Source organism: Maniola jurtina, chromosome 17 (assembly GCF_905333055.1).
Source record: "Maniola jurtina chromosome 17, ilManJurt1.1, whole genome shotgun sequence".
Classification (NCBI taxonomy): domain Eukaryota; kingdom Metazoa; phylum Arthropoda; class Insecta; order Lepidoptera; family Nymphalidae; genus Maniola; species Maniola jurtina.
The window spans coordinates 7,834,885-7,857,846 of NC_060045.1; the positions used below are offsets into that span (position 1 = coordinate 7,834,885).

The window sequence follows — 22,962 nt, forward strand, 5'->3', positions numbered from 1 at the left end:
GGAGATAATTTTATAATAATTTTGAATCTGAGCTGACCTTCTCCTGATTAATCTTTTTATTTTAATATTTGTTTTTAACAGATGATCTCCAACTAACTTATTAACTTGAGAGACATACAGGCCAGATAGTTAAGCTATTATTTAGCTAAGTTATATATTATGCTAATATTTAACATAACTAAGTTGGGTTTAGAATCTATTGTCCGAAGCTGTGACAGACTAAATCAAATAGCTTTCAATCCACAATGCCCTCCTTTGGGCTTAAGATTATTCTATTAATTATTCTAAAGCAAGTTGGTGGTAAAGAATACATTATCATAAAAAGACAGATTTCAAATCTAAGTTCCTTATTCAATGTTTTCCAATATCGAGTAAAGTTTTACTACCAAGTTTCAGTTTTCTGTTATCATGAATTATTAGGAGTGCGAAATCGAATAATAATGCGAATAAAGTAGTGTAGATATTCAATATTTTCCAGTATCAAGAAAATTTTACTATTATCATCCATTAACAGTTATCGGTTAAGGATTACTTACATATATGGTTATTTAAATATCTAATACTAACGTTTTTAATTTACATAACATAAAGTTATCACATTGTTGCGTTTTTCCTTTTCACAAGCCACCAGGAGATAACAAACAGGTCTCTTCATAAATGGACTTCGGACGTCAAACGGAACACATAATATTAAAATTTTACCTTGAAATAAAATTTCTATTATGTTTCCTAAGACGTCCGAAGTCCAGATGATGTCTTCCTGGTGCTACTATTATATCTTACCGTACACATCATTAATCATTATGAACCGAACAATGACGAAATATGGTGGCTTGTTGTGGCTTGTGTTAGTTAGTTCACAGAACGGCCGTTGGCGGCGTTGGAGGCACGGATTGCGTGACGGAAATCAACGACATCTAGCGAAAAGGCGTGGAAGGAGCGATGTACTCTTCATAAATGGACTTCGGACGTCTTAGGAAACATAATAGAAATTTTATTTCAAGGTAAAATTTTAATATTATTTGATTTAAGATCTTTAATACTTATTTATGCACTTTCTCAAAAGCTGTAGCAACGGCAAAACTTCATTTTTTTTGTTCTACCAGTCACCTTTTGCTAGTAAAGAGTTTATTAACGTACATACAACCGACGTTTAGCTAACTTCACTGCGATACCTCTTTTCCTCTTTCTACTTAGAAAGACTGACATCATCGTGGCCTCAACAGAAGCGTAACTATATTCAGGCTGTACAGGGAACAGTGTCCCAGTGGCTCAGCGGTTAGAAGGTGGCATCCCAACCGGAGAGGTCGTCGGGTGGAGGTTCGTCCGCGTCCGGCGGGTACTGGTCAAAGTTGTGGGTATCTACGGCTGATTTTACAACGGGCGTGATTGGTGGATCCAAGGTACGCTGCGCCAGACCTTCCCAGTTGAAGCCATCGAACCATCTGGAATGTTACATTTTTTGTGAGGCAATATTTTATTAAATGACCAGCTACAGTTTTATTGTAATTATAGATGATTCATGAAGCATAAAGCTTTTTATAGACTCTTGGGCTCTACCGCCAAAGAATAGCTCTGGTGCTGCAAATGCTCATGAGAGGCGGTAATCACTTACATCAGGTGAACCACCTGCTCGTTTGCTCGCTATTTTTTTTTTATAAGTCACTGTGCCTTTAACTTCCCCAAAACACATGACGAGATAGCAACTTAATATATGTATTGACTTCTTCTTAACTGGACTTCACTAAATTAAATGAATATTAAATTAATTGTTGGAGACCTGGTGTAAAATTTTTACAACAGGTCTTCCGTGTTCTTAATACATCCTCCTTACTAGATCATACGATACACACGCTCCCAGTTCAGGAAACGTTTGATTTCTATAATTGTAGACATGAACTGCCCACTGCCATTATATGAACTGTCACTTTTGAACCTAGTCAGACATATTATGTAGGTTAAGTTATCTGGTAATGTCTGGTATAGTTTCTTAGCACGTTCCGCACAATTTTCCACAGGGTCTTCAGGATTTCGTAAGTATAGCAGGGTCTTACTTGTGTTTCTGTATCTCCGTGATGCCGCCCCGCTGGTAGCCCAGGCGCTCGGCAGGGTTGTCACGACACAGCTTCTTGATGAGGTTGGCCGCGTTCCGCGTGATGCTGCGAGGGAACTCCACCGCGTCTATTCCCTTTAGGATCTTGTTATAAGTCTTCATAGGATCGGTACCCGTGAAAGGCGGAGAACCGGTGAGCAGCTCAAACATTAATACACCTGGGTGGAAAATACTCATATTAAAAATATATCCAGAAAAAGTGTGAGTGTGAAAACTATTCTTCGATCCAGTGATCCACTTGCGAACTAATTTTATAAGAGTCAAGTAAAGGTTGAAGCTACTAGCTAAATGATCGTTTTTGGATATAATAAGGGTACCTATTGCTTATGCTTTTTTAATGTTGACAAGGGTCCTAGGGTAGTTTGTGGTAAAACCGGTGATTACCCTGTTTTTCATACACATAACCCACCCAATGTCTAAAATGGCATCTGTCAGAAATCCAACGAATTAAAAATCTGAATAGAGTCTTGATACTGTACCTGCGGGTTATGATTAATGGGATTTTATAGTATGAAAAAGTTGTATTGAATGGTCATGTTACCTAAGGACCAGTAGTCGGCGCTGATGTCGTGTCCGCGGTTCATGATGACCTCGGGCGCGACGTACTCGGGCGTGCCGCAGAAGGTCCACGTCTTGCGGCTCGCTTGCAGTTTCTTCGAGAAACCAAAGTCCACTAGCTTCACGTAGCCCTTCGAGTCAAGCAGTAGGTTCTCTGGTTTGAGATCCCTAAAGACAGAGGTCAATGTTAAATAAAATAAATAACTGAAAAGCCTTTTTATTTGGAAGCCAATTAACAGATAAATTATTCTAGTTCACTGCAAAATTAATAAAAAAACCCGTCAAGTGCGAGTTGGACTCACACACGAAGGGTTCTGTACCATCGTCCAAGGTATACCCTAACACTTTATGTGAAATAATTAGTTAATTATTTTTTTCAAGAAGATTTTTTTTTTAAATAATAAGAAAACTAGCAGACGGGTCACCTGATTTAAGTGATTACCGTCGACCATGAATATTTGCAGCACCAGAGGAACAGCCGATTCGTTGCCGGCCTTTTAGAAATTTCTTGGTAACCCCTTGAATAGCTCCATGGTCATTTTTTGTGATATTGGTAACCACAAATTTACGGTTTTCGGATTTTTTCCTTTACTTATACTATAAAATCTATCTACCTGCCTTTCATGATTCTAGGTCAACGGGAAGTACCCTATAGGTTTTCTTGACAGATACGACAGACAGACAGCTAATAAAGTGATCGATCCTATAAGGGTTACTTTTTTTCTTTTGAGGTAAGAAATCCAAAAAAAAAAAGAGTTAAGCTCACCTGTAAATTATATTCCTAGAATGTAAATAGTGGAAAGCTTCAACAACACACGCCGTGTAGAATCTTGTGGTTGCATCGTCGAATTGTCCTGAAATGTTACTTTTATTTAATAACAATTCATATAAATCGTTAGCCAAACCCTTGGTATCTAAAGCCAAGTTTCCTTTTTTATTGATGACTATTAGCTGGTAAAAATAACCGTATCTCTAATGATTTGAATTAACACTTAAACCTGTGTTTTCAGTCTTATACTCCCAATTTAATATCCAAAGCTATACTATAGTTCAAGGTAGTAAGTACATTATGAGGTCCTTGACCGTCTTGTACAATGTCAATTGTCAATTTCCGGTTTCCAACATAATCCCTGTTTTGACATGATGTACTATTGGTACATTGTCTCAACTTCAATAGCCATCTTTATCCGTTTCAGTGTAAATGACTACGTAACCTGGATATAAATTAGCCGATTTAAAATATACAGTTGTTAACAATTTCTGACCTCTATCCCTCAGTATAGTCCACAGCTCCCCACCAAGGCAAGTCTCCATCAGCATGTACAAGTACTTGCGATCCTTGAACGTCTTGTACAACTTTACAATGAATTCACAGTTCATTTCCGACATGATCTCCTTCTCTGACATGATATGTTGCTGCTGCCTCGTCTCTACTATTTGAGCCTTCTTCATCTGTTTCAAGGCGAAGGACCGACTGGAGTCGCCGTGGATCTGGACCAACTCAACGCGACCGAAGCCACCGATACCCAGGGTCGCGATGATTCGGAGGTCTGAGAGTCGGAGATTCGCGAACTCTTCGTTAAGTCTGCAATGCAAAATAATTAACGTTAAGTATGGATAATGGTAATTGATGCTGAGAAAATGTGTATCTTACTATCTTATTGGTTATTTGGTAATTCGTCAGTGTTTCAGAATAGTTTTGTTCGATGGTGTACCCAAGAAAATATCTTTGTTTTATAATTTACTTATTACATGTTTATTACATCACAGATTAATGTTTTTGCAGTGTTTTGGTATTGGTGAAAAATGTGTTATGTCTGGTATTTTGCTTTTTCTTTCTTTTGTTATTACTGAGTGCCAATGAGCTACCTAATTGAACTACGATCTAGCCATTAGCCTAATTTTTGGCTAATTAGTAGTTTTACTTTAACCTAAACTTATTTTTACTTTAAAAAGAGACATTGAACCAGTGCCAAGATGAAGTACTGTTAAGATTTTTATGGTTCAAAATGGTTCAAAAATATCTGATAAGCGACGAAACCCAGTTTAGATTATCTAGGTAATCTTATCCTTTCCCCTTAAATGGCGAGTTTACTATATATTGAGCTCACTGTATTGTGGAGCAGCATTATCTACAGCCGCGAAAGCCAATTCTTTGGCGTTTCGCAACGGAGCCGTGAACAAAGGCTGTTACTAAGTATAAAATAATCTTGAAATCCATTAGACCTTGTTTTAATTAGTCGAAAAATAAAGTACAATCGCCCACAATCAATAGTCGTTTATCACGTACCGAAGTGCGGCTGCATTGTTTCAGTTGACAATACTGCGATAAAACCGCGAGAATCATCAATTGTGCCGGCTTTACAGCAAAAAGGTTCAAGTTTCTATGCCAAAGAGGAAAGTTAATAACCCGCGATTTACTTCCACTGTTCAATACTAATTTCTTTCACCATTGCGGTTGATTGATAGTGAAAGTGATAAGCGCTGACTATAACGTTTGATGGTTTCGTAATTTATTAGGAAAATATTGGTTTAGTGTAGGTAAAATTCAACGTGTACGTTTTTTACGAGTTTGATTTTTATTACCGAACTCAATTTCTCAAAAAAAAAAAGTTTCTCAAAAATGTTTTCTGTAAATCTTCCTACTATTAAAGAAAATAAACTATGTTAAACGTGGTCCTATCAGGACCTATCCCATCAATTGAGCCTGAAGCTTGTGCTAGAAGTAGGTAAGATAATATAATAGTGCAACTGTCGATTACTTGGATTCCAATCCATTCTTTAATCATTGAGTTTTCAGATTAGCGAAAACATTGGGTTTAGGTTGGGATTTGGTTGAGCTCTCGAGGCTTTGAATTTTCTAATCCATTATAACAATTATATTTTACATTATATTTTAAATATGCAAATCACTTACCGTAAAAATATCCAAGTTTGCATTAACAGAAATACGTGTTATTCAACGGTCAGACAAAGGCGAACGCCCAAAATAGTAACGTTTCAAAATAAAGCACAAAATACAATAGCATGTGTGAGTATAGACTGTGGTCGCATTCTTGTGAAACCTATTGTTGTCCGTATCGGTCTTAGATGGGGTTTTTGTGAACTTGACACAAGAACTTAATGTTAATGTACGAGCACAATGTATGGCGAGCATTATGTGGCCTGGTTCCTACAGCATATTTCTTTATCTATCCAAATGATTCTACGACAAGGACCTCAAGAAAGTCATGATAAATTTAATTCCGTCCTGTACCGTCTTCTACTTTGATTTTCAAGTAAATGGTAAAATAATCTCTTTTTATTAGTGACCGAACCAATCAGATTTTATTCGAAAATTTTTAACTAACAGTGTTTACTTTTAAATGATTTAACATAGTTGAGCATGACAGAAAAACCAATGTATCTAGTATAGTTATTAAGTTTATGTTAAATCGCTAGTAAACCATTAAATAAAAATAAAATAAAAACAGGCTATAGTGTGATCCATTTTATCTTCTGCTACGTCAATAAATAATGTCGGCTTTTTAGCCATAATTAATCCGTTTGTTTTTTATTATTTTAACAGGTAGTTAAGGAAATATCGACGCATCTTCATCGAGTATAAATGTGTAGTCGAATAAGTGTAGTTCTGTTACATGCTATGCTTTGAATAATATGATAGCTGTTACAAATTTTCGGATCTGCAAAATGACCTTACCTTTGCCTATCATCACCCTCGTCCTTGTATTTGCTACGGATCTCGTCCAAGGTGGATATGAGCTGGTTGAAGGTCTCCCGGTCAATAACTAGACAAGTGGTGCCGTTCGGAGAGTCGCAGATGATGTTCGCTGTCCGCAAATCGTCCCTGAAAATTTTGCCAGTCGTTATTTAAAATGACGTACGACATATCATGAACTGATGCCAGTTCAGTTTTTGGGTCAACCTATTAGGTCAAAGGAAATTTTTTTTCATACAGTATCAGGAATCTAAGTCTAAATATTGAGTCTAAGTCTAAGTCTAAATATGGAGTCTAAGTCTAAGTCTAAATATTATATTATAATGTGAGCTTTAGTCAGAAATATTTGTAAAGTGATAGCCAAGCAATCCAACTGAAGTTATAATTAGTCGCTGAAAATATTGTATTATTTCATAAAGCGCGTTCAAACAGACTGTCATATTACATAATCTTATGATCGTACTGATAAATATCTATCTAAGTAAACCTAATTTCAGTCTCAGGTTCTAGTGAGGAGTTGTACTCTAGACGATATCGTATCGTAAAGTAATATGTATTTAGGATACTTTGTGTAAAGTGGAAGTATTTATCGTTGCTGAAAATATTGGATAATTTCAAAATATAACGAGTTCCAGATCATGACTACCATTATTCATTTACCTATTAATCGTTCGCACTGATTTATCATTCAAGCACAAACGTGTCATCGTATAAAAAGTTAAAAACCAGAGTCATTTACCCTTGTAATGCTTTCTCGCCAAAGAAATCGCCTTTCGTGAGAGTTCTAATGAATTTCTCATCGTTGCTATTTGGTTGCTTCTGAGTTACTTTGACCTGAAACGAAGAAAAACATAACATGAACAAATTGAACAACAATATTAATTGATCAAAACAAAGGAAACTGGATTTCGTAATATACAGTATACTAGTAGTGCCTACTTGTAATTACGTATTTTCCGGTCTTAACCCACATTTCATAAGGTTGAAAACTGAATATATCTTGAATGAATTCGATACAAAAACAATTTCGACAATTTTACTTTTTTCCTTTTCAATGTAAATAGACCAAGCCGACAATCTTTTTGTCACAAATTTCGGTCGTCGTACACGTATCGATAGACTTTTTTAGACCGTAAACAATACTTACAATATTATCTTTGACCCTAATAAGTAGACTTATTTGAATAAACCAAAACAAAGAATGATAACAGCTAACGGGGCACTGGCGCGGTCAAGTTTCGAGTATTGTAACCAATTTTCCTAGTAATTAGAAGTTACTGATGTAGGTACTTACTACATATTATTCTACTATAAGTCGTAGACATCGAAAATAAATTGTTATTTTTCATCAGTGATATAAGTAAGTAGGTAAGTATGATTTGAGACTTAAATATGAGTCAAGAGATGAAATTCAGGTTTATAGGCGTTAAACAATATAACTTATTCAGCACGGATGTACCTATTATACACATAATATATAATATGCATGACATGTATAGATACACCTAGTAGTACCACTTTTAACTATTAGGTACATGTATGAGAAAAATAAGGATGATTACGAAAGGATGTATAAGTGCTGCAATGCATCACATGTACTAAGTTTAATATCTTTTAAATATACAACATAACAAAGAAGATAATAAGATGATACAACGCAATTTGAGTCACGGTTACAGAAAAGATTACATAACTTGAACCAATAAAGTTCGTAAAAACTGCAAAATGTCAATCAACAGCACCACTGAACAAAGTTTTGGTTACTTTCCTTTTGATACAATTTATATTGATGTAATTTCTTGATGCAATTTACGAGTCGCAGGTATTTTATGATTATCGATTTCTCTTTTAAATGTGCTATCACAAAATTTTGTCAACTCAATTTGCAATTCTCAATGTGTGTAATCAATTGATTTGTATGCCTTATAAGTAAAGACTTATACAGACTTGGGCGCGTTTGGAACCCTCGTAGCTTTAGTTTTAAGTAACGTAATTAATTATCACCACTATATCGTACAAGTTTAACAATTTCGACCATCAATTGTACCTACTTTGAATAAATGATTTTGACTTTGACTTTGTCTTTGACTTTGCTAGATATTATTACTCGTATTTTTGCGATAAAACTCTAAGTATTTTCCGTATTTTACATTTTATGGTGATACGATTCTTTCTAACAGATAGATACAGCATATCACTCGATATGTGGAAACATCCCAAAAAGTTCCGAAAATACAACAAAATACGTTAATTACACGGTAGAGGAACAATAGACAAAAGCAATTAAGTAGGTAGGTACATAAATACACCATGAACGCGTTAACCAAATAGGTACATCCTGGTTCGCTATATACCTATGTCTTGTATTGAACCTTCCCAAAATATATATTTTATCAATCAGTTCAGGTACAGAAATTAAACTTCTCTCATGAATCATGTTTTCTTCTAATTTACATTTTCAGAAACCACATAATGAGTCCTTTCACATGGAATCAAACTTCATTTATCGATCTTATTTTTTCATCGTACATCTTTTATTTTATTTCTTTATTTAAGAGTTTACTAGCGATATAAAATAAAAACTTAGTAAATACATTGATTTTTCTATCATACTCAACTATGTTTAATCATTTGAAAGTTAACACTGCATGCAAATTCCGTACAAATACCAAGTTACAAAGAGGTAAAGTATAGTTCGTCCTATTTGTCATATTCGCCATATTGGATTTGTCATAACTGTCACACGGTCTATGACGTCGTCTAAGAGAACAACCCTTGCACGCTCCCCAGCGCCATTCACACAAACGTAGTTTGGCTCTCATTTAACGACTCATACTACATTTGTATGAAAAACGTTGACGCCTGGTTACTTCTTTTAACAGGCAAACACCTGCTTAAACTCTATACACTCCCGTAGTCTGGTAAAAAGGGTGGATCAGGATTTAAACCCGCATCTCTCTGGTTATCCATCGCCCCGGGGCCTTTGATCAATTCAGCTACGGTTCGTCAACTCGTCCGTGTTACAAATGTTGACATAAACGACGATAGACCATTTTTTATACAAATAACTAGAATATAATAGCTAACTGTTGTTTACTTTACTGTAAGTTTTTACCAACTTGTAGTAGATAAGTAAGTAGGTAATCAGGTAGGTATTACTTTTAAGTGTCACTAGCTGATGCCCGCGACTTCGTTCGCGTGGATGTAGGTTTTTAAAAATCCCATCGGAACTCTTTGATTTTCCGGGATGAAAAGTAGCCTATGTGTTAATCCAGGGTATAATTTATCTCCATTTTAAATTTCAGCCCAATCCGTTCGGCAGTTTTTGCGTGAAGGAGTAACAAACATACACACGCACACACACACATACACACAAACTTTCGCCTTTATAATATTAGTGTGAAGTGTGATACTGTGAAGTGTGATAGTGTGATTGGAAATAAATATTCAATGCAAAACAAAAAAAGCATTGAAGTTTGTAAAATTAGAACTCAACCACGTATGAGAAGTCACAACATTTTCTGTAAGTAATTTAAATACAGGTTTGTAAATATTTACTCAGTAGGGAAAATTTTTGTAAAGAATGTATACTTAGTAGGTAATAATTAATATATTTATTATTCGTTTGTTGCCTTTTGTGTGGTATTTAAATTATGCTTAATAATTAAGATTCTTTTGTAATAGAATATAATTAGTGTGTTTTGTTTAAAAAAAGGTAGGTACTAACTTACTGTAAACATCGAATTACTTTATTACAGTTAGATACGATAATTAATATTATTCTAAATATTCTTCATAGATAGATAATAGATGGGATTCGAATCTCAATAATTGATATGCCGTTATATAGATTTCTACTAATATATTGCCTAGAGATTTCTCTTAATATATTGGTTGATATTGGTTAATTAAATTGCGGCGGTTCCTCTGATGCTGCAAAGTTATGGGCGGACCCACCTCCTCGATTGATTCATATAACCTATAAAAAATTCATAAACATTTGAGTAGCAAATTACTTTTAGGTAGGTAGGTACTTATCGATCGATTCCACAATAGTTAATTATATTTATTTATGTCCATGAAATAGGTACCTATATTTTGGGCCAAGAAATCAGTCTGTCACCGTTACGGTTTTGGGAAAATGTATATAGTATAATAGTATATACTATATAGTATAGTATAATAGTATATATAGTATGTTTTTTCGCTTAAAATGTAGCCTATGTCACCCGGACAATAATAACGAATCGATTCATCAAAATCGGCTCAGTGGTTTAGGCGCTACGGTATGTACATAGTTTGCTAAAATCATAACCCTTCCTTTTGGCTTTGCCGTAGTCGGGTAAAAAGCAAATCGTCCCATTCGCAACTCTTCATTTCCGTTCGCAACACTAAGTTGCGATAGAAAGGTTACATTGCAACAGAATCTGCATGGGTAACTCTGAGCCGGAGGCTTCACTCATGCTTGACCCTGACATGTACCGTGTGACGCAAAATTGCAAAAGGTTCATTTAGATAACCATTTTACACGCGGACGTACAGAAATCTGACCTCATATACCTCTCGTTATGGTAACCGCCCACTATAAACCATTGCAAAGCTACTGTCAAATTATTTATTTACTAATAACCGCCTGCGACTTCGCTCCTGTGGAAATTCGAAAAATGTGACCTTAGATATTCCTTGTTTTTACATAATAAAGAGAAACTGTGCACAGCTTTCTAGGTGCAAGGGTTTGGGTTAAGTGTACATCACAAGTCATCAAATATGTTGATTATTTGTAGTCACAAGGTACCTAAATCAGGACTTTTCTTTTAATTGCATTAGATTATGTAGATATCTACTTAAAATTATGCCCTTATTTCATAACTTTTGATGTGTATTTTAGGTATATTTACAGGCTGTCCAATGTTATACTATGAATTATTATGTTTTATTTATGTTAAAAATTAAATATTTATTTCGTACTATTAGTCAAGGTAAATGCATAATGATAGATAAATCTACATTAATAGAAAATAATTATGTTAATTATTTAGTTTAGAGCTAAATGTCTTACCAATTTATTAAGTTGGTATTTAAAGTCAAATCAAATTTATTTATTAAATTATAAAACTTGTTTAGCGCAGGTGGTATTAAATGTCATTAAAACTGACCATAATTTGCTGTATATTTTGTATATTTTAATACATTGTAGCATACAAATTATGCAGATATACACCAATTACGATACAATTATTTCGAATGTCTTGATTGCTAATATACTGTTCAATGCATAAATTAACATTTTATCAAACATTATAATTTATAACACATTGTTATTAATAAGTATAGCATAATATTTCTCTTGAGTTTGAGAACAGTAACATTTTATAATCAATTCGATTGCATTGCTTCAATTAGTCCATATTAACTAACGTGCATAATTTTAAATCCGCGAGAAATGTTGGGTTCTTTTTACAAGTTAAATGAGTAGTTCTTTTCCGCAGAAATTAGTGTGTTACTATTTACAAGATTTCCTGCGGATTTCTTTATAGAATAAAGTTTGTATCTATAATTTTTTTTACACTGTATTAGCACCGCTAACAAAATTTTGTAAAGTTGAAGTATGCGATGACCCTAATGTGGCCGCCCGCGCGGTGCGCTGACCTTGTAGACACAATAGCCCGACACTACAGCCTCTACAGCCTCCAATGCTTGTGTAAAAGCCTTTACACCTCTCACTGTGCTCTAAACTAGAATAATAAACATATTCCTGCCATTTATATATCGCATTTATACGGACCCCAGGTATAGTGACCTTAGTAATTAAAGCTTTACTCACATACTGACACTAGTTGAGTAAAAATGTTCCTCTCCAAATGAGTGGGTGGGTATCCATGCATGCTATTGTGGAAAGGGAAGTAGGGATAAGGCATATTTACTCGACCAGGTATTTACACCAGGTACCTATGACCTTCAAAATTTGCATAGCTGGTTCGTAAAAAATACGTGGAGGGACTGACTTAGTAATAACGATCCCAAACGCACCCGGATCGCGTCGACCTGACTCGCATAGCTGAGTTGCAAGTACAGTGCGCGACAGGTCGAGATGGCAATCAAGGTACATGAGCCCCTGCGATAATCCAGTGCGGGATAACGCGGGTGACGTGCGGGTGTGCGGGGCGTTCCTCCGCCTCATACCCCGATTGCCATCTCGGTCTGTCGCGTACTATACCTATTTAGTACTGGTGCTCTCGTCACTCGTGACCCGACACTAGAGATCTAAATACATATATACATACTTGCAAGTATTTTGAGCCTTATTAACTTAACTTTGAAGCCCTAGTATTCAGTTTTGTTTGTATTACCCATCTCTAAGAAGTAGGTAGATATATTTTATTTATCTGACCGATTGTTCCCGAATGAACTTTATATAACGTGAAATTGCACTTGTCCTTGTTGATTGGTACCTACTCTATATTTTTAACCCTCGATCCAAAAAACAGGGGTGTTATAAGTTTGACGTGTGTATCTGTGTATCTGTCTGTGGCATCGTAGCTCCTAAACTAAAGAACCGATTTTAATTTAGTTTTTTCTTGTTTGAAAGGTGGCTTGATCGAGTCTTCTTAGCTATAATCCAAGAAAATCGGTTCAGCCGTTTGAAAGTTATCAGCTCTTTTCTAGTTACTGTAACCTTCACTTGTCGGGGGTGTTATAAATTTTTAATTTACACTTGTATAATCACAGAATCTCCTCAGTCAGTGTGAAAGGGGGTTTATTCACAGTGACAAGAACAATGTATTGCCGAGAATGTTTACACGATGATGATTATAGCCTGTCTGTCTGTAGATATGTATTAGCATAAATGAGATAGAAAGTGTAGTGGCGTATTATTATGAATGAATACCTATTGAATTTTTTTTAAGAGCTACTACTTTTGGTTAGTTAACGTTACTAGTGCAATTTTCTAAGCTTGTGTTTGAAGAGACTTGCTTAGAATTGATTTGAGAAAAAATTTAAACGTTTGCAAATGAATAGTGATTTGAGGTTGGAATTATATTTTCGTACTTAGGTACGTACCTACTATGTACAATTATTATCTGTGTGAACATTTAAACAAAAAAAAAATCTATTTACCAAAATTGAACCTTAATAGGTTACGTTTAGAAACAAAAGCTTATGTCATAATCCATACTAATATTATAAATGCAAAAGTGTGTCTGTCTGCCTGCTACCTTTTCACGGCCCAACAGTTTAACCGATTCTGACGGGTAACAAGCAAAATAAAAAATAAATAGCTCTAAACTTAGGTATTATTTTAGCTAGGTTAGATAAAGTTTATTTTAAAGGAACCTTTTTTCCTTATGCAGATTTTCCTAATTAAATCTATTAGCGTATCTCTCGACGACGCTCAGAATTCACGGAACCGATTGGTTGCGGGTTCAAACCGTGGTGGATCGAAAAAGGTTCTTTTTGTGATCGAAAAACCTGATTCGACATAGAATCAATGGAGTGTTGAAACTGTTATTATTTTGTTGTAACATCCGCGTATGTTTTGCATACAAAATTATTCTAATAAAATGAAACAGAGACACAATTCGGTACGGTTCGAATGGTCTTGTAGAGGACACGTTAACAATAATTATAGTTACCTACCTACTATATATACCTAGATATTTTTCTAGTTTACCTTTGTTCTCTTTTAACTTTTTATTGTGTCCTTATTGAAAAATACCAATTAAAGTATTTAATAAGAATCGTTTAAATGAATTAAAATAATAAAGTATTTTAATCCATTCAAATAAAGTTTAATTTGCAAGTGCTGTTTCAAAATTGCAAATTGTTTGTATCTCAAAGCTGACATAGGTATCGAGGCCCAGTTAAATGCCAAGGTGAACCACTTATACTTACAATCACCGTGTCTACGCGGATAATAATAAATTATTTCAAAGTCAGTTCTAAATTATAAAATAAAATTATTATTCATATGATTTAATAAAATTATTATTTGTTGTCCACTAGTAAGTTGATGTTGTTTTTCGTGTGACCAACAATATCAAATGGGTGACAGTTTTTTTTGCAGACATTTCTTATGGAAGCTATCTGTGTTTAAAAATTATCGGAGAATGTTCAGCATATAAATTATTAGCATATATTAAAGGTTTAGATAATCAGACATACAGAAACACTCGCACTTATAATGATGCGTCTCTTTTCTTTAGACTGATTTTGATCTAATTTTTATCCGCTATCATGGTACCTATGTATATCTAATAACTGTTGTAGATATCGATAGGTAGATATTAGAACTTTGGTCAAAATCTTGAGGAGTTCCGGGACCGTTCTTCGTTGGAACATGTTCTTACAACGAACGCCATATCTAGTAGAACATTTATATCGCTGATTCAATTATCTTTATTGTTTAATACAATGACAAAGAATAAAATACAGGATAGACTTGAAAACAAAGGGCAACCTTATCACTATAAATAGTGATCTCAATAATTAGGTATAGTAAAAACAATTTTGAAAGATAAGTACTGACATTAAAAAAAAATGGCGTGCATGAAACTAACAAAATATGATTGATTTTTAAATCTATGAGAAAGAAAACAGTAGGTAAGTATAGGTCACAAGTGAGATTTATTAGGGTTCCGAACCTCAAAAGGAAAAACAGAACCCTTATAGGATCACTTTGTCGTCTGTCTGTCTGTCGTGTCTGTCAAGAAACCTATAGGGTATTGGGTACTTCCCGTTGACCTAGAATTATAAAATTTGGTAGGTAGGTAGGTCTTATAGCACAAGTACAGGAATAAATCTGAAAACCGCGAATTTGTGGTTACATCATTAAAAAAAATTAAATGTGTTTTAATTTTCAAAATGAGATAACTATACCAAGTGGGGTATCATATGAAAGGGCTTTACCTGTACATCCTAAAACAGATTTTTATTTATTTTTATGTAAGTATAAGAGTTTTCGATTTGTCGTGCAAAATGTTGGAAAAAATACCCGAGTACGGAACCCTCAGTGCGCGAGTCTGACTCGCACTTGGCCGGTTTATTAGCCGTATAGTGCCCCTCGTAACCGTAATAGCATTCTAAGCAACTTCTATAGCTATCTCTATTTATATAGCTACTCATACTATCTCGTAAGCTTTAATTGGCTTTATTGTCACATCCGCTATGAAAACGGGAATTAAATTTGTACAAGAATTTCTCACTTTCATTACATAACAACAAATTGTATTAGACAGAACTAAAACTTTCGTGGTTTGTACATATCGATATACAGAGTCTACATTGTTTATTATAGTTAGCTCATCGTATAAATATACTACAATACTGAAAGCAGTATTTTTCAATATGTACTGAGAAAGTGAAAACTTTCGCAAAATGATGTCAACACATTACTTTGACGTAGATTCAACAATTAAAGAACCTAAGCTTTGTTTGACTCTTATTTATTTTATAAGAAAAAAAGGAAGAACGCAAAGATACAGGTATAATATTAAATGATCTGCCGAATACAGGATGATCTGGAAAATAATTGATTTTTCAAAATCCATTTTTAGAAGGAATCACGACTCTCAACCGTGAGCAATACGTACAACGCAAAGAGATAACGTTAGCTAATGATACCTTATGTTATTTAAATAGAAGAATATCAATTTACAACATGAACTAACTACTGAAGCTGTTCCACGGTTTATCGTAAAAGACGAGCCAGATAACAGAAGTGAGACGAATCGGATATGTACAAAACATAAAGGTACGGTCAGACTAGGGCTGCGTATCTACTGAGATGGGTGACAAGCGTTCTTTAATCCCTGAAGACATAAAAGGCTTAACACCTTAATGTCAAACATACCTATCAAAGAATGTCAAAACTGAAGTAAAAAAAAGATTAATAATAATTTTCAAACTATGTAAAGTTGAAAAAAAAAGATATTAATAATAGTTTTAAAACTAGGTTCAGGTTTAAAAGGTGTCTATTACAAAAGTTAATATGGGTACTAACTTTGCAAAGTACTTTTTATACTTTGGTAAGTAATTAAGAAGATAAATGTTGTGATTGTGATTATTTCTAAAGTATCTTAAATCATTACGTCTAAAGTAATGACCCGAGGAATCGAATGAGAGGAATTATTCCACTACACTTACATTGTTTTAGGTATTTACGCAGCACACGCCACGAACTCTCAGATAGGATGATTTTGCCAACTAATTCATTATAAGTACCAACATATTTTTGCAAAATGTTCATAAAATATAGCCTATAAATAACCGTCTTAAATGATCCCTCTTTCTATTGGTGAAAAGTAACCGTATGCATCAGCAAAGTTAATAAGATAAGCAGATACAAACAAGAACTCAGCGCGGCAGGGTACTTTATAATGTTTATAATAATATTATGTAGTGATGATGCTATAAAGTTGCCAGCCCTAAGCCAGACCAGTCTTACTCGAAAGTCGATCCACGAAGCGAAAGTGAAATTTTTCACTCTCGTGTTCGAACATCTTCACGTGTTAAACATCCAGTATTAATACATGTATGAATTCTTTACGCCTAGTCATCAAAACAAATATAAAAACCTCTAAGCACGTCTGTGAAATTGTTCGACATTTGTTAAGAAAACATGTGGTTTTCTATCAATACTCAACTCGGTCATATAATATAGATACAAGTGTAAATTAAAAATTTATAACACCCCCGATAAGTGAAGGTTACAGTAACTAGAAAAGAGCTAACTTACAAACGGCTGAACCGATTTTCTTGGATTATAGCTAAGAACACTCTCGATCAAGCACCTTTCAAACCAAAAAAAAACTAAATTAAAATCGGTTCATTATTTTAGGAGCTACGATGCCACAGACAGATACACAGATATACACGTCAAACTCATAACACCCCTCTTTTTGGGTCGGGGGTTAAAAAGGGGAAATTGATTGAATGAATCAACGTACAGCTCAAACTAGTAGGTATAAGTAGGTTCTTGAGATTTAGCACGTAGCCATAAAGAATGTCTCGCCTAGCTTATATAGGGTTTATATTATTCGTAGCTAAGAGAGGATTTTTCGAAATTCCACCCAAACGAAATCGAAGCGGGTTAGTTCGTTCTTCTTTGTTAGTTAGTATTTTTTTATCTATTTAAGATATTAAAATTACTAAAAGAAGATCATAAAAAGACAAGTGACTCACTGTGTGACTCATTAACGCCCAGCCCACACCTTCGAATCTATAGTGCCTAATTAATTTTGCACACAAGTTCCCTTTGTAATATAGAAGTAGGCAAGATTTTTAGAAACAAAACTATAATAATTCATTATATGGGTAATTTAGTGGTTTTTACAAGCTAAAAAATCTTGCCTTTAAAGTTTAATAGAGTAGGTTTACCTACTGAAGTAAGTTTGGTGAAAATCGGTTTGTAGAACTCGAGAACAGGTTGACCCGAATATCACAAGAACAAATCCGGTTAACGTTTAAACTGAATGTCCCATTAATGCCCCGTTAACGGTTAAGTTTTCATGTCCCTTTAACTCCTCAATTAGTACGTCATTTAGCATGAAATGTGTTAACTTGGTTGCAATGGGCAATAACAATCAATTAGCGTTTACGTGAATTTATTTCATGATAATTTTTTTATTATACTTAGGGCCTGTTTCACAACCTCCAGATAAACATTATCTAACGTTAAGAGTTAAGACGGTTTTTGTATTGGGAATCTGTCAAAATGACTTTATCCTTTAGATAAAGTTTAGCTGATGGATGTTTTGTGACTTTGGAATCTTTTAATAGTAACTTTAATGTTTCAATATGTTCTTTTTGGGTCTTCTTTATGAAAAAGAAATACGATTGTATACAATTTCTTCGATAGAAATAATTCGGAAATCTTAATATTATCACACTAATATTATAAAGATGAAAGTTTGTGTATATGTGTGTGTGTGTGTATGTGTGTATGTTTGTTACTCCTTCACCCAAAAACTACTGGACGGATTTGGCTGAAATTTGGAATGGAGATAGATAATATCCTGGATTAGCACATAGGCTACTTTTATCTCGGAAAATCAAAGAGTTCCCACGGGATTTCAAAAAACCTAAATCCACGCGGGCGAAGTCGCGGGCATCGGCTAGTCATTAAATAAATCTATCGTTTTTCCATTTCTTACTTGGTTCAAGCACATTGGGCCGTGAAAACTAGCAGACAGCCGGACAGACAGACAGGAACACTTTATTTATAATATTAGTATGGATTAAAGTGCAAGAACGACCAGTTTAATTAATGACTTCCTTTGAAGTTTGAAGCAATTGATTTAAAACTTGTACCCACACGAATTTCGAAACATGTTCTGGTGTCGATGCAAAATCTTATTTTAATATCTATTTTAATTAGGTTTCCCGCCACTGCGTGTTAAAAATGCCTACCTAAGTGTAGGCACCTCCCTACATTTTATCTGTTTCATTAATCCTTGAAAGTTCATTCCTATTAATTGCATATTCAACTGTTCCGAATGCATTTTAAACGAAATCATGTTTTAAATATTTGTTCGATGCAAAACTGTAACACGAATACGATGTTAAATTTTTTTTTCAAAAAGGGTAGGTACTTAATCGATTTTTTTCCACATTCGTAGTCAATGTGATGGTTAAAAAGATTTGCCTACTAACAATTATTATAAAATCGCTTTAGAATAAATTACTCAATTACTCAATATCGTAAAGGTGAAGGTTTTCTACAACTTGCAAGTTAATCAATGTTTTATGCAATGTGCTTGTGCAGATAATTTTATGTCATTAGGTACCTATTACAGTCAAATTAAATCGTTGTACTAATCTGGTAGTTCTGTGTCATAATTAGCAAAAAATTGGTACCTATAGGGACTGACTAACTCTACCTACTACAGGATGCTCTAGCGATTGTACCCTATCCATACTTAATATTATAAATGCGAAAGTGTGTCTGTCTGTCTGTCTTTCTGTCTGTCTGTCTGTCTGTCTGCTACGTTTTCACGGCTCAACCACTGAACCGATTTTAATGTTTGGTACAGACTTGCGATACATTCCGGGGAAGGACATAGGCTACTTTTTGTCCCGGAAAATTGAAGAGTTCCTACGGGATTTAAAAAAACCGAAACCCACGCGGACGAAGTCACGGGTATCCTCTAGTAAGTAATATAATAAGCTGTCACCTTACCTGTCCCTTTGAAATAATGAAGAACGTATCTCCCCTGGCTCCTTGCCTGATGATATAATCCCCGTTCTGGTAATGCGTCTCTTCCAGCACGTCAGATATCTTAATGAGCGTATCTTCAGGCAGGTTTTTGAAGATCGGTACACTGTGGAAGATGAAGAATTAAATTATAATAATAGAGTTTAAACATACATAGATAAGAGTGGTAGCACCTACAGAAAATATTTAAAAATACTCGTTTTATTATGATAAATTACAATAAAAAGTCAATCAGTCATCCGGGTAGGAAATGGCGTAAATGAAATAATAATTTTATATCTATTGTAAATGTATGAAATGTTAAAAGTAAGCCTGACCTTAAAGTTAAGGAATTTATACGTATAGGATACCTATGTCAAACTAAATTATTTTGAAACTTCGCCAGTCACCGGTTTCAATTTCCTGAATAGTTACAACAATAATAATTTATGTCCATTATAGGTATTAAAATACTTGCTTAGCTTACACAATAAGCAATAATGCTTTTACAAGCTCAAAACTTGTGCCCAAGAAGGCCAACATATTGCCAGCTCAAAGTAGGTAGGTACCTAGTGGAAAGAATGGGTAGATGATTAGGGTAAGGCGGTAAGAAAAGCATATCTATCACCATATGATTTTAAAGTCATGTTTTATTGTTGTATAGAATAGAATAAATCTAAACCTAAAGACTGGCATATTTGTAGTAAATACTATAATCAGTGGAGAAAACCTCCTTGCTAAGAACAACCAAGTAAATATAATAAAATGCCCTGTACATTGTATAAGATTAATAAATATCAATAAAAAAATAAAAAAATGATTCCTTCATGTGGAAGGAAAAAAGAGAAGAAGACGACCAAAGAAAAGGTGGATGGATTGCGTGAAAGAGGATATGCGTATAAAAGGGGTAGATGATACGTTGATGGACGACAGAAGAGAGTGGAAGAGGAAGACATGTTGTGCCGACCCCACGTAGCATGGGACTTATCCCATGGGCTGGAAGAAGAATAAAAAATAAAAAAGTGAACAATGGTTCACAGGACTCGACACAAAATAAAATTGTACCTTCTATGATTAAACAGTTTTTGGTCTAGTAAGTATAGTTGGACTAAGAGGAGTAGATAGTACACGTAAAAAGAATGGCCACATAGCATTTATGTACATTGCGAGATTAAGAAATGTAATATGATACTTGGGTATGTTAGATATACGAGAGCATTCCGTTGGTCACGTGTGGTCAGACGTTAATTGCAACACGCGTATCAAAAATATGTATAGGAAATTACCCAATTGCTACTTAATCACTGGGGCATATCGTTACGGTTCAAGTTGGTTTACGATCGGCCCATATTAAACCTGTTCATACTTCTAATCCATACTAATATTATAAATGCGAAAGTGTGTCTGTCTGTCTGTCTGCTACCTTTTCACGGCCCAACAGTGTTACCGATTCTGACGAAATTTGGTAAAGAGTTAGCTTATATCCCGGGGACGGACATAGGCTACTTTTTATCCCGGAAAATCAAAGAGTTTCCACGGGATCCACAAAAATCTAAATCCACGCGGACGAAGTCGCGGGCATCCTCTAGTTAAACTATATTCTTCAAACGTATCACTCTCTGTTGTAATGTCTCCAGAACATTGATGCTCTAATTATTGCGTATGTATCAACAGCGTGTACCAAATAGTTAGTGTCATGTGCCATAGATTCTTTCGTTATCTCTGCTACTTGACAAACATTCAAACAGTTGAACGAATTCTTCGAAAATTGCTACGATCAATTCCGCGATCAGCTGTTTGTAGGGTTGTCAATTGAAATAAGTTGTAATATGTATCATGCCACGAAATATTTTTTTGATACACCTAAAGTCTAAACTAGGTATTAAAACTAGGTATATAATAATTATTATTACTAATAGCTGATGCCCGCGACTTCGTCCGCGCGGATTTAGGTTTTTAAACACCCCGTAGGAATTCTTTGATTTTCCGGAATAGAAGTAGTCTGTGCCAAATAATCACGTCGAAGGACAAACCAATAAACCAACAAACAAACACACTTTCACATTAATAATATGGGTAGTGATTGTTGCTTGACGCTTTGTCCGTGCTAGCAAATTGGAATGTGTGAAGTGTGGACGCATCTTATCTCAGTTAAATATTCACGTGCATACATTCGTGAATTTTTTAAATTTATTATTCAAACAAATATGTGAGAACGAAACGTCGAGTTTTCGAGGAAATGTTATCCCTTGGTTTGCTTATGGAGTATGTATTTATATTGGGACTTGGCTTATCAATTGAATGAAATATTTTGTTGCATGCCGAGAAAAATCATCAACAATCAATCAAAACCCGCGACTTTGTCCGCGTGAATTTAGGTTTTTAAAGATCCCGTGGGAACTGTTTGATTTTCCAGGATAAAAAGTTGCCTATGTCAATTGCAGGGACGTAAGCTACCTCGGCACCAAACATACAATCGGTTAAGCGGATGGGTCTTTAGGAATCCCGTGGGAACTCTTTGATTTTCCGGGATAAAAAGTAGCCTATGTCCGTCCCCGGGATATAAGCTGACCCTGTATAAAACGTCAGAATTGGTTAAACTGTTGGGCCGTGAAAAGGCCAGACAGACAGACAGACAGACAGTCAGTCAGACAGACAGACACACTTTCGCATTTTATAATATTAGTATTGATAAGCCCGTAGGTATCATGACTTGTTCGGTTTGAGAGTTATAAAATTATCATTAATGTTATCATTACAAAGGTTTTGTATATGGGTCAGTCTTACGAAGTCTACTAATTACCTACGTAATCATTAACCAGAATTGAATTTTGATTCTATTCCTTAGGCATTTCATTAAGAAATATTATTTTATTAACAAGTAAATTACAGTTGTGAAATTATCTAAAAAAAATTTTAATCTCAATCGTATAATAATATTTTTATCTTCAGTTGCTAGAGTAGACACTTGACCTTAGATCTGACCTCAAACTAATATTATTGTTTTAATACATAACCTCTTACATCACCCAACTACAGTAAAACTATGAAGGTCGCCTACATAAAGTAAACAAGTTTACTTTTTAGCTAGTTTTTGAACGCAACGTCAGCACCTTTTATCTAACAAGTGTAAATTAAAAAATTATAACACCCCCGACAAGTGAAGGTTACAGTAACTAGAAAAGAGCTGATAACTTTCAAACGGCTGAACCGATTTTCTTGGATTACCGCTAAGAACCTCTCGATCAAGCTTCCTTTCAAACAAAAAAAAAAAAACTAAATTTAAATCGGTTCATTAGTTTAGGAGCTACAATGCCACAGACAGATACACAGATACACACGTCAAACTTATAACACCCCTCTTTTTGGGTCGGGGGTTAA

At 34.7% G+C, this 22,962-nt stretch overlaps 1 protein-coding gene across 5 annotated transcripts in view; it reads right to left on the reverse strand.

Annotated features, from left to right (window-relative positions):
• Positions 1-1,062: 1,062 nt before the first annotated feature.
• Positions 1,063-22,962, reverse strand: part of LOC123873603 (cGMP-dependent protein kinase, isozyme 2 forms cD4/T1/T3A/T3B) — a 160,068-nt gene continuing 138,168 nt past the window's right edge. For all 5 annotated transcript variants that reach the window (XM_045918491.1, XM_045918492.1, XM_045918493.1 and 2 more), the window contains 8 exons: positions 19,567-19,708; positions 7,129-7,223; positions 6,372-6,518; positions 3,937-4,256; positions 3,438-3,525; positions 2,655-2,839; positions 2,055-2,271; positions 1,063-1,445 (listed from right to left, as the gene is read on the reverse strand). In XM_045918491.1, coding sequence (XP_045774447.1) covers positions 1,280-1,445; positions 2,055-2,271; positions 2,655-2,839; positions 3,438-3,525; positions 3,937-4,256; positions 6,372-6,518; positions 7,129-7,223; positions 19,567-19,708 — 1,360 coding nt within the window. In that variant the 3' untranslated portion in view covers positions 1,063-1,279. The remainder of the gene's footprint in view (positions 1,446-2,054; positions 2,272-2,654; positions 2,840-3,437; positions 3,526-3,936; positions 4,257-6,371; positions 6,519-7,128; positions 7,224-19,566; positions 19,709-22,962) is intronic.